This window comes from Mesocricetus auratus, unplaced genomic scaffold, assembly GCF_017639785.1.
Source record: "Mesocricetus auratus isolate SY011 unplaced genomic scaffold, BCM_Maur_2.0 Super-Scaffold_100006, whole genome shotgun sequence".
Taxonomy (NCBI): domain Eukaryota; kingdom Metazoa; phylum Chordata; class Mammalia; order Rodentia; family Cricetidae; genus Mesocricetus; species Mesocricetus auratus.
The window spans coordinates 41,537,264-41,549,498 of NW_024429190.1; the positions used below are offsets into that span (position 1 = coordinate 41,537,264).

Consider the following 12,235-nt stretch of genomic DNA (forward strand, 5'->3'; position numbering starts at 1 on the left):
GATGTTGGAACTTAAAGGGAGTACAGATAATATGGGGGTAAAACTGTAGGAAAAAAAGAAAAAGAACAATGGAAAGGCTGGTTCAAATTATACAGAGGTCAAATGCCTTAGAAAAGAACATAGAAAACATTGTTGTTAAACATGAATAAAGTCTCCCATATTGAATACATAATGTTTCTTAACAATTCTTACCTCCCAGAAATTGCTTTTGTTGACCCTGGGATTTCTGGTACAGGTCGATGTCTCAGCATAAATGATCGAGAAGGTCTGGAAACCAACTTGCTCCGGCTTCTCATAGGTGTGTGAGCTGGGGATGATGGAACGTACAAATCATTCACAACCATCTCGCCTTGAAACTGAAAGAACGGGGATGCTGGGGAGCCTTCAGATAAGCCATTAGTACCACTGCCAGAATGTGTTTCTGATGCTGGATAGTCCACAGAGGGAAGACATTCAGGGTTTGTACTAAAAGCCACACTAGAACTTTCTGATATCAAGTTGATTTTTTCTGTTTGTCCTTCTCCAGCTGTACAATCCATTACCTTCTGGGTAGCCAAAGGATCTATTTTAACATTTACACTACCAAATAAAGAATCTTGTGAAGAATCTACATTCTGGTGTAGCTCTTCTTCTGGAGGAAGAGATGGCTTATCATGTGATTTAGGAGACTGGCAATTTCCCACACCAAAGGTACTCATTGTAACTGTCTCCACTGGTGTCAGGCCAGGTCTATGAACACTAATGCAATCAGACAATTCTACACAGGCGGTGTTGCTAGAAGATGGAGGATTCTGATGCTCTTTTGAGGTGTTGCCATTCTTTGTTTTATGAACATTTGCATATATTGGGATGTCTTGCATTTTTGAAAAGATCATTTGTAACTGTTTAAGTATCCTCCTACGGTGTCCTGTTGGTGAGATTCCAATTTGGTGTAGCACGCTATCATTTATCGATGTACAGTCCTTCACAGTATAAAAACCAAATTCCCGGAAATGTAAGAGGTACTGCTCCAAATTGATGCTCATTAGGAAATCTCTGATGTCCACATTTACTTCACTGACTGAGGACATAATGGTGGCTTCATTACTACCTGAGTATTAAAAAGCAGCCCGATGAGACACACAGAAGGATATACTTCTTATATTTGTTTTCCTCTATCACTCTTTAGATGTTTTCAGAATGTTATTTTTTTGTTTTCAGAATGTTATTTTCTGTTTGTATGCTCAAGCCTGAAAAAAACAATTAGAATATTTTTATTATTATGAAAAACAATATACATATAAAATATATATACATATATATTATATATACATATATATTCTATCAGTGGTACTAGGCATCAAACCAAAATCTTCAGACATGCTAAGCAATCACTTTACTCCTAAGCTTCATTCTCAGCCTAGGATCTTTTAATTAGTAAGGCCTTGTTTTATACTAAACTTACCTGTGAAAACAAAAGAAGCAACAGTTGTCACCTGCTGAGACTGGACTGTTTGGTGGCACTGAAAGCCAATCCCTAGGCTTCACACAAAGTTGTAGGGCAGAAATGCTTTCATAGCGCCGAAAATTTTTTACAAAGAAAAAAGAATGAGTCTCACAAATATAGGAACATGCATGTGACAAGTTTTTCATATCATTGCCTGATGAAATGACATAAATGAAACAAGTAAAATGATAAGACAGGCAGGTTCTCAAAGCATTTGTGGAACAATTTCATAGCAGTCACAAAAAAAAAGGATTCAAAGTAGACTCACACAGCTGGGCAAGATAAAGACCTGGTTAATATTCTACATACCGGGTAATACAATAATATCTAAAGATATTAACTCCCTAAATAAAATTCCAGGTGCTAATAGGCAATTTCCCAAGGCTTGCCTTCAAGTGAAATAGTGAAAATAGTAAGCAGCCAGTCAGATACAAGACAGAATTAATATTAAAATTCACAGGTGGGTATATTACACCTGATACCCCAAGGCACCAACAGTCTTGAATTCTCAGTTGCTGGTAGTTTTTCTTAACAGTTGTTCAGTATGGGTATCTCCTACTCTTGTTCTGACCCTGAAGAAGCAGGCTCCTGCTGCTCCTTACATTTCATAAGAGCAGGTGGCATCATGTGCTAACACTCAATCCAGCTGTATAATAATTAGGTAATTTCTAAGTACATTAGTTAAAAGGAAATAAAATAATACGAGGGTGAACTGTACAAGTTTAAAGGTCATGTTTTACTTCAATGTGTTCATAGCAGAATCTAGTGGCAGGTACATTTTTTTCTCAAGCAAAGTTTATTGCTTTGGTTTCATATTTTTGTTTGCTTTTTGTTTTTTTCCTTACTTGTATTCTCTTTCTTCTTCTTCTTTTTTCTCAGTGTAAATATAGAGCCTAGGATCCTATTCACACAGTGTGAGCACTTTATCATGGAACTACACTCCTAGCCCTTTTTACTTTTTAATAAAGCTTTAAATGGCCTCACTTTGTTAACTATGCTGATCTTGAACTTATTCTATAGCCAAATCTATGAAACTCCAAACTCTCCCAAGAGTAGCTCATCATTAGAGGTGTGTACCACCAGCCCTAGCATCAGCAAATTTATTTCAGTTCTTGATTTATGGATGTTTTGAGTATATGCAGATACCTATGTCTCATGCTTCATGGAAAAGAAAGTAACTGCAAAAAAAGTTTTAACACAACATAAAACAAACGAGATAAAATTCGCTAAGCATTTCCTTTCTGCAGTGTGTCTGGAATCCACAACCGCTATAAGCCCTCCCAAGGACACTGGATAGACTCAGCATGTTCGAGGGAACAAATGGTATAAGTGCTTGCCTTGGATATTTAAAAAGATCTGCAAACACTGTCAAATGGAAGGCTTCAGAGGAGAACACCCACCTTCATCCGGTCTTATAACAGAAGCAGAGAAGTCAAGATGCCTGAGAGGAAAGCAGGAAATGCATGTATCAGGGAGGGTGTAGGAGAGGGACTAACCCATACTACCAAATACACCATTTATTTTGTAGCTGCTTGCGCGTGTTTTTTCCCTTTTTTCTTTTAAAACACTGACTGGCTGAAATTAACTGCTACAATGTATAAAACAAGTGAGTTTAGCATTCAGCTTGTTATAAATTACAAACACAATGAACTGCTTAGTAATTTTTAAAGGATCAGACACATTGTCCTTTTAGGTAAAATAAATTCCAAATGCCACAGTCATGGTTACCAGCCTTCACAAAATCCTATTAGTGCAAAACAAAAACAAAAAAATAATAATTTTAGCAAAACATATGCATATTCAAAGAAAATTTCAGATTTTTCCCTAAGTGGTACTCACCATCCACCCAGTCACTCAAATCTGAGACCCAAATCTGAGACCCCAAGCCCACACTTGTTTCATCAAGTACATACAAGGAACAGGCACACTACTGATTTTATTCTTTACTACAGACTTAGTGCGTCTTTCACCCCTAGCCTTTAATAGGACTGTATTTGAAGACAGTGATTTCTGGGAACTAATTACTTAAATGATGCTATTCTGACACAATAGGTTTAGATCCTTGTAAGAAAAACCACAGAGTTTGTTATCTCCCTGCCCAGATCATAACAACCCCACCCAAGTGAGGAAAAGGCAAGAAGAGGGTGTTCACAAGAACAGAACCAGAATCTGAAAGTCAGCAACTTGACTCAGCCTCTAGTACTGAAAAATGCATTTCTGTTGTTTAAACCACACAGTCTGTGGCATTTTGTTCTATCAATTGGTCTTACTCACATATTCTTCTATTCTCACTGTCCAGGACTGAAAAACTGCAACTGTTTCTAAATAAACCCCTCATTCCTTATATCAGTCAATTATCAAAATTCATAGTCTCAAAATTGTCAAGTTGAAGTTTCTTATGTGCCATGCATACCACATAATAGCCTCTGTTTAATACACAATACTATTGCTAATAATAATAATAATAATAATAATAATAATAATAGTCACGGATTCTACTGATGCAAACAGCAAACATATGCCAAGCATCATACCTTGTAAATATTTTCTTGTAGGAATCAATCCTGTTAAGAACTCTACTATTACATTCAAACTATCTCAAACTGTCTAACAGCATCCCTCACTCACTCCAGCTCATTGTTAACTGTCTTTCCTCTGAGGCAGGAAGCTCGTTTATTTTTGTCCCTTTAGCATATGTTATATCTGCTTGTTTATGCACCATGTATAGTTCTGAGGAGGCAGCTATTACCTCCTCTATGTAGGTAACAGTTGGATTCCCTAAAATAGAATGGCATGCCCTTTTCTCCATATGTATCTCTAACTTGGGCTGAGAATGTGAGCTAAGGAACTGGACTGTCAGGGACAGAAGTAGAAGTCTTATACTGCTAGTTTCGTTTGCTGTGTGCACATGTCTGTGTTGTCATACACAAAGTCTTTCCTGTCACACTACATACTTTATTTCCTGGGTGTGTGAGCCAAAGACAGATACATCAGTGTTCTACTCAAAACCATCTCTCTACTACCATTCAACATGCTATTTATGGCTACATGGACAATGCTGAGGACATATAAAAGGCTCTCTACCCAGAGACCTTGCAGCTCTTTGTACTTTAATACTAAGTCTGTCTTCCAATCACATGACTTTTTAACAGTCTGACTTCAAAGACTGAGCAGCCAATGGTGTCCGCATGTCTATCTTTTCCTGGGAGACTTCAGCTCCAAAGAAAGCAATGAGATTCAAAGATGGGAATAGTCTTAAGTATGAAATAGCACCAGTCCTCTGTACTTTGACTTCCCTTGGGGCTATCAGAAGGCATGGCCTGACTCAGTGGTTCTCCAGGACCTGGTGTGAGAATCGACTAGACAGCAACCACTATGGATAGCAGGAACCAGGAATGTCTCTTAACAGCCTACAGACACAATTGGGCTGTGTGCTGAAACTAGTAATTAAGAGTTCCAAATCCTCTACAGTTCCCAAGACTGCTCCAGAGGTACCAACTCAAGTTGTACCTTTATCACTCTTTTTCCCTTGAGTGGAAAACCTATTAAACACTGCACAAAAAAACTGGCATCAAACTATGTTCATGTCTTGCCTCCTTCACTTCCTAGAAGCAATAACTCAAGTACATGTCTAATGTGGTGATTTCAGTTTCGTTTTCTGTAAAATGTAAATATTCAAATGTTTTCTAGCATTGGTATAGATCAAGTAGCAGAAGTCATTCCACTAAAACTCTGCCTAGGGGTCACCCATATTACATATTCAGCTCCATTACAAGACGTATGGATACTACTTATAAGTTCCCGCTGATTCCTTTCTATTCTTAGAGAAAGGACAGGGTCAGAGTTAAAGTATCAAGAGTTTAGAGCTCATAGATGCAGATCTTATCACATGTCAAGAAAAGGTGTTGGGGAAGTCTTATGTCAATAAAGCACTGTTGAGCCAATAGGGAACCAAGATAGGAGGGACTAGGAGTCCAGGAGGACTCTGGGAAGGAGAAACACAAGAGAGTTGAGAAGTAACGCCATGGGGTATGAAGCCTGGAAACGTCTCCAGTAAGAGAAATACATAGATTAACAATTATGGGGCAATTACTTAAGTCAGAGCTAGCCAGGAAGAAACAAGCAAAGCCAACAGCTTCATAATTAATATAGCCTCCTGTGTGTTTGGGACTGATGCAGCTCTAGAACCAGGACGGCGGGAAGGCTTCTCTCAAAGAAAAGGATTCTCTTTACAAAAAGGAACCAGGTTCTTTAGCTCTACTCAATATGTTCAGTTGCAGAGAAAGTTTTGAGTGTAGACTTTGGCCTGTATGTACTTGATTAAGTCACCCAGAAGAATATAGGCATATGAAAAAGAAAGATAAAACTAGGTATTAAAACACAACACAAGCATGTGTGTATGTATGCACACAAATGTTGGGGAAGTCCTGTGTATATGTCAATAAATTACTGCTGGCCAATAGGAATCTAGATAGGTGGGGCTAGGAGTCCAGGAGGATTCTGGGAAGGAGAAACACAAGAGAGTTCGAGATGTAACGCCATGGGGTAGGAGCCTGGACCTATTCTCCGGTAAGAGACATACTTAGATTAACAATTATGGGGTAATTACTTAAGTCAGAGCTAGCCAGTAAGAAACAAGCAAGGCCAACAGCTTCATAATTAATATAGCCTCCTGTGTATTTATTTGGGGACTACAAAGCGGCAGAGCCCAGGCAACTAGCGGGAGATAAACCAAAGCGGCTAGCAAAGAAAAAGTTTCTTTTAACATAATGGTTGTCAGGAGTGGGATTGAATTTCCACGCAAAACAACAAAAGCTTTAAAGGAATTTTAGAAACAGAAGAACGTAGAGAAGCACAGAATTTTGGTAGCAGCATTTTCTCAGGAGAGCTCTGTTTTGCTAGCAGCAAGCAGAGACTCGCGGCTTGATTAAGGCAGTCATCCTGACTCGGCATAAAAGAAACAAACAACAACAACAACAACAAAAAAAAACAGCAAGATTGTTTTAAGAAGCTTTGCTAACGATTTAAAAATTGTACGTACAACTGGAAGTGGCAGCTTTTGCTGGAGGTCAGCATGGACTGAGGCGGTAAGCTGATGTCACGCTTATGCCCGCCATCTTGACAGAAAAAAAAAAGCCACGGTTTTACAGATAAGACACGTGGCCAGAAAAACGTAAAGATTTACAGTAAAGTCAGACTTGGATGAAGAAAAACCTCTAAAGGTTTACAGTGTGTTTTAAAATATACGTGAGATTGAAAGAGAAAATGAAACGACAAAGTGGTAGGCGGATTTCCAAAGAGAAACCCTGTCTCAGAGAAAAAGAAATAAAAGTAAAAGAAATAGAGTAATAATGGATAAATAAATAAGCCACGTAAAGATGGAAAATACACAGAGAGTCTGGATACTGTATGCTATTGTGTTTTTCAGTTTTTTCATTGCTAAGGAAGGAACAAATGCTAACGTACACTTGATTATAAATGCTGCTGAATTAATTCAACTTATATCTTTTAAAAATACCTTGACTTCAAAATTTAAATATAAGGATATGTTACTTGGAAAAGGAGATTTTGCTTATGTTTCTACAGAAAATGAAAAGCTGAGGATTCCTTCCAGGCTTCTGTGGTTTGACGAACCAAGACCCCCGGAAGCAGTGGACCAGGTATTCCAACAATTGAGACAGCTAAGATGATGCAGCTTTACAGACCAGAAAATATGGACTTATACAGGTTTCTGAGTTTTGTCATGATCCCCATGGTATAAACAGCGCCCCCCTTCCAGCAGGAAGCAGTTTGGAATGAGCAACGTCCTAATTCCCATCTTGTTTATAAATCTGTTTTCATTTAAATGGGATTGTTTATAATTGGTTAATGATCACAACCAATCTCCTTTTAATGGTAAAAATGGGAATTATGGTATGGGTATTGTTTTTCATTTATTGATACAAATTCAAGGTCAATTTTGTGATGTGTATATTTCTCCTCTTGATTAAGTATTGTGCTTATACTGATCTTTTACAACGTAATGCATAATTGAATACAGATTATAGATAGTTACTTATAATAGTTAGAATTTATAGTTAGGTAAGTTAGTTAGGTTTTCTAGATATACAGAAATATATTTGAGATAGATAAACAGTCTTCAAACCTCTCAAAGACCTTCAGAAAATGGCATTTAAAATCGTTTAGGGTTTTTCTTGACAATGAGAAATGTCTGCTCCTGGCAGCACCAATTACGTCTGAGAGGAAGATGGGCATCAAAGAAACTCGTTATGGAGTTTGCTTTCAACATGGCAAGATTAGCCATTTGGGCAAGAAACTGCTCTTGCCTAAACTGACTGTTGGTGTATAAACTGGACATGCAGGACCCACAGAAAAATGACTGCTAAACTCAGTCTTACAGGGTTCCTGCTTCATGGAAGTGTCTACCAGACTTTCTACAGGACAGAGAAATGACTGACAGACTGCCAATGCAGATGGACAGTTTGAAATTTCCTGCTTTGCTGAGAAATCCTCTGGACACAGCCTATGGGCTGAAGATGGATGCCGCAACGTTACAGAGGAACTTCGGGTGACTGTCCAGGCAGTAAAATGTCTCTGTCAATCCTAGTGTTTATATATTATCCTTCTGTGGTCTTTGATGGAGTTGAAGATAGATAGTTATAATTATAGTTTTCCTTAGTTATGATAAAAGATGCATATAGAACTTTGGACTCACAAGGATGGGATGGATGATATTTTCTTTAAATCTTGCTAAAATATTGTAACTATGTTCTTACTTGGTAACTGTTCTGTTATATATAATTTGACTATGTTAAAGTTAAGACCTTTCTTTTTGTTTAAACAGAAAAGAGGAGATGATGGGGGAAGTCCTGTACATTTGTTAATAAAGTAATGTCTGGCCAATAGGGAATCTAGATAGGAGGGACTAGGAGTCCAGGAGGATTGTGGGAAAGAGAAACACAAGAGAGTCAAGATGTAACGCCATGGGGGTAGGAAGCCCGGAACCATTCTCCGGAAAGAGAAATACTTAGATTAACAATTATGGGGTAATTACTTAAGTCAGAGGTAGCCAGTAAGAAACAAGCAAGGCCAACAGCTTCATAATTAATACAGCCTCCTGTGTGTTTATTTGGGGACTACAACACGGCAGAGCCCAGGCGGCTGGCGAGGGATAAACCAAAGCAGCTAGCAAAGAAAAAGCTTCACTTAACACATACACACACACACACACACACAGACTTATTTCTTTTTTATTCTGGTTTTGAAACATCTCTGCCATCCCTACTAACTTCTCTCCATTGTTTAAAAGAGTTCTGGGGAGCTAGATATAGATATATGTGGAGAATGGAACATTTCGATCTCCATTTGGAGGTTATCCTAAATTTTTTTAGTATTCTAAAGCAGTGGTTCTCAACCTTCCAAATGCTGACACCTTCTAATACAGTACCTCATATTGTAGTGACCCCCAAACCATAAAATTATTTTGTTTCCCCTTCATAACTGTAATTTTGCTACTATTATGAATCCTAATGTAAATATATGTGTTTTATGTTGCTCGTGGGTAAGCCCTGTGAAAGAGTCTTTGAACAACCAAGGGAATCTAAACCTCAGGTTGAGAATTTCTGCCCTAAAGGTAACTGAAGGAACATGGAAAAGGAAATATTTGGGGTTTTTTTGTAGAGAAAAGAAGGAAGAAAGCCATGTTTCTGTTAGATCTCAAAGACTTACAGAGTTTCTTCACAATATTTAGGCTGTGGGAACAAAATACCTTAGACTGGATAACTTACAAACTATAGATAAGTGTTGCTCACAGTCCTGGAACACAATCAATCCTAGAGGAAAGCACCTGGAGGTCTAGTGTCTAGGGAGGGTATGTTCCTCCCAGACATGCTCTCACATTTGGCAGAAGAGCAAAAGAGATAAAAAGCTCACTCTTTCCATTTTATAAACTCAGTAATCTCATACATGAATGCTCCACAGTTTGAGTTAACTACCTCCCAAAGGACTCACTTTTAAATATGGTTACTCTAGGGGGTTCTGGCTTCACATATGATCTGAGAGACTGAACACATTCAGACCATAGTCTTAGCCATATTCTGCACATTCCATGGGCTACTTCAGTATAAAAAGCAGAAAGTCTAAACCAAAGTGACCTAGATCAAATAATAGGTTCCCACCTACAAACATTATGCACATGGGTATTTAGTGTCTCTATACATCAGTTTCCTCAACAGGAAAATGGGTATAAGTGGTTCCTATATCTCCTTCATAGGACTGCTGTGAGAAATGAATGCATTAATACATTTGAAGCATTTAAAACGACAACTAAGACACAATGGAATGCTAAGTCAGGGTTTCCCATTATTATTTATTACTTACCATTATTATTTTACCATAATATATTCTGTCAAAACGTTAATCACCTTCTAACGCTTCCCTATAAACACCAAAGTGTTTTATTACAAATATCCTATTATAAGGATTCAGGCATTATGCTGGTGGCCACTGTTACCTGGCAGAATGTACTCAGGTAGTACCCTGGTCAGGCCAGGTACAAAGGACCCTTTTAAAGACAAACCTCACCCACTTATGCTTTCTTTCTATTCTCTCTTTTTCTTCTCTATTTCCTGCTGTTCCCCTGGGGCAGACAGGACTTTTCCTGTCTCCCTCTTCTCTTCTGTCCTCCCTGTCTCTGTGTCTCTTTACCTCTTTTCTCTTTCCTTCCCCCATCCTTTCCCTTTCTAAAAAAAACTCTTCACAAAGCTCTGTCTGCCTGATGTGTTTGTCCCCCACCTAGGTCAAGCTCGCCTGCCATGGAATCCACAAAGGTTCCCCACGTGCTTTATTCTGAACACCTATAGTATATGTTGAGGGACAGTACAAATGATGAGCATTACAAACATGACTGTACACATGACCATACTATACTGATATACTTCAGTGAGGAAGCACACAGAAGCAGAATACCACTTAGACTCACATGACATAAGCTGACCTATGTGTCACTTAATAAACAGTTTTATCATCTCACCAAGCTCTACTCTGAACTCAACTGCATCTCAATTCCCTGCTGCCATCACTCAGTCTACCAGCTTATTTACTTTAGACCACTACAATAGGTCCCTGAACCAATACCCCTAAGTCTGTCTTGGCCCCCTCCCTGTACATACCAGATTCTCCATATCTGAAATATTGTAGTTAATTTGATAACATAAGCCACATTATAAACACTCCCACAACTTCCCAAATTCACTTTCCCTGTCTTTCTGGCTCCACTCAAAACTACCAACTAGCCTCAGCCTGATCCTAAAATAGACCCTATCTCTCTCACTTCCATCTCTTCCAATCTCCAGTGTGCTGTGGAATGTTAGTTGAAGATGTGTTACATTAGATTATGCTGTGGAACATTTGTTTAATGATGCAAAAATGTGCTGCCTTCTTTCATGTTGGAATTGTTTAACTGTGAAATTGTGTTACTTTACCATCTAAAACACCAGATGGTCTAATAAAGAGCTGAATGGCCAATAGCTAAGCAGAAGAGAAGATAGACAGAGGCAGAGCAGGAAGGCAGAGAGAATAAATAGAAGGAGAAATCTAGGGAGAGATGTGGAGAGCAATTAATGGAGAGGCCAGCCACACAGCTACACAGCAAGCCAAGGAATAAGAAGTAAAGATATATAGAATAGAGTAAGATAAACGCCCAGAGGCAAAAGGTAGACAGGATAATTTAGATTAAGAAAAGCTGTCTAGAAACAAGGCAAGCTAAGGCAGAGAGTTTATAAGTAAGAGTAAGCCTCCATGTATTTATCTGGGAGCTGGGTGGTGGGCCCCCAAGACCAAAGAGTATAACAAAACCAACTACACCACTGTGTACCCCACATTCCCATGGCTAATGGCTCACTCCATAAGTTGAATGGCCCTAATCAAACGTGCCTTTTTCGAGAAGGGCTTCCTCCACCTGCCACACTGGTAAGCGGTTTGATGCTCTCTCTACTTTTTACTCTTACCTTAACTACACTCAATCCATGGTTTTTAACTACCTGACACCTCTTATCTATTCAGGATGACAGGTAGGAAGTATTCATTGTTTTAAAATTCAGTGTTTCTAAGTCAGTGAGCTAGTAAAGAGCAGAGAGAGAGAAGATTCAAATTCCTCCAATCCATCAAACCACTAAGAATTCTTCAGGACAGGAGTCAAAATTGTCAGAAAACCAGTGGGAATCACTCCAGGTCATTTTCTGGGCACCTACAACCTCTCCTCCTTCCTCATGTAAGAAAAATCAAGCCACTGAGCACTTCTTCACCTCTTCACCTGTCTAAACCCTTTCCCAGTGGAGCTCGGTGTATGTTTTTGAACCAGGAAAGAAAACAAGTGACAACTTTGGTTTGAACCTCAGTCATTTCATTAAATATAAGGGCATTGCATGCTATGTCAGGCAAGTTCTGGAATCACCTTTGTTGATTCTAATTCCTTATAGGAAGAAAAGGGGAAAAAAGCATTCATAGAATTGAATTTTATTATATGTTTAATCCATCACGTAAACACATCATCTTAACTCTAGGTGAGTTAGAAGCTGAAACTATAACAAAAAAATAAGTTTAATAATAATAAGGTCACTTGATTAAGAGGAACTTTCGAAAATAGCTATGGGGGGGTTGCTAAGTGACTAATGCAACTCTCAATGTCCTACAGTACATGTCTTACAGAGTCTAATAACAATAGGTGATTACTGTGTTCCTAGTAGATTG

General features: G+C 38.5%; 1 protein-coding gene across 8 annotated transcripts in view; it reads right to left on the reverse strand.

Annotated features, from left to right (window-relative positions):
• Arap2 (ArfGAP with RhoGAP domain, ankyrin repeat and PH domain 2) overlaps positions 1 to 12,235 on the reverse strand; it is a 163,565-nt gene that overhangs the window by 143,210 nt on the left and 8,120 nt on the right. For 3 of the 8 annotated variants that reach the window (XM_040747089.1, XM_040747094.1, XM_040747088.1), the window contains exons 2-4: positions 2,887 to 2,927; positions 1,445 to 1,640; positions 193 to 1,229 (exon numbers count right to left, since the gene is read on the reverse strand). In XM_040747089.1, coding sequence (XP_040603023.1) covers positions 193 to 1,070 — 878 coding nt within the window. In that variant the 5' untranslated portion in view covers positions 1,071 to 1,229; positions 1,445 to 1,640; positions 2,887 to 2,927. The remainder of the gene's footprint in view (positions 1 to 192; positions 1,230 to 1,444; positions 1,641 to 2,886; positions 2,928 to 12,235) is intronic. The other 5 variants (XM_040747092.1, XM_040747093.1, XM_005074391.4 and 2 more) reach the window with 3 other exon arrangements.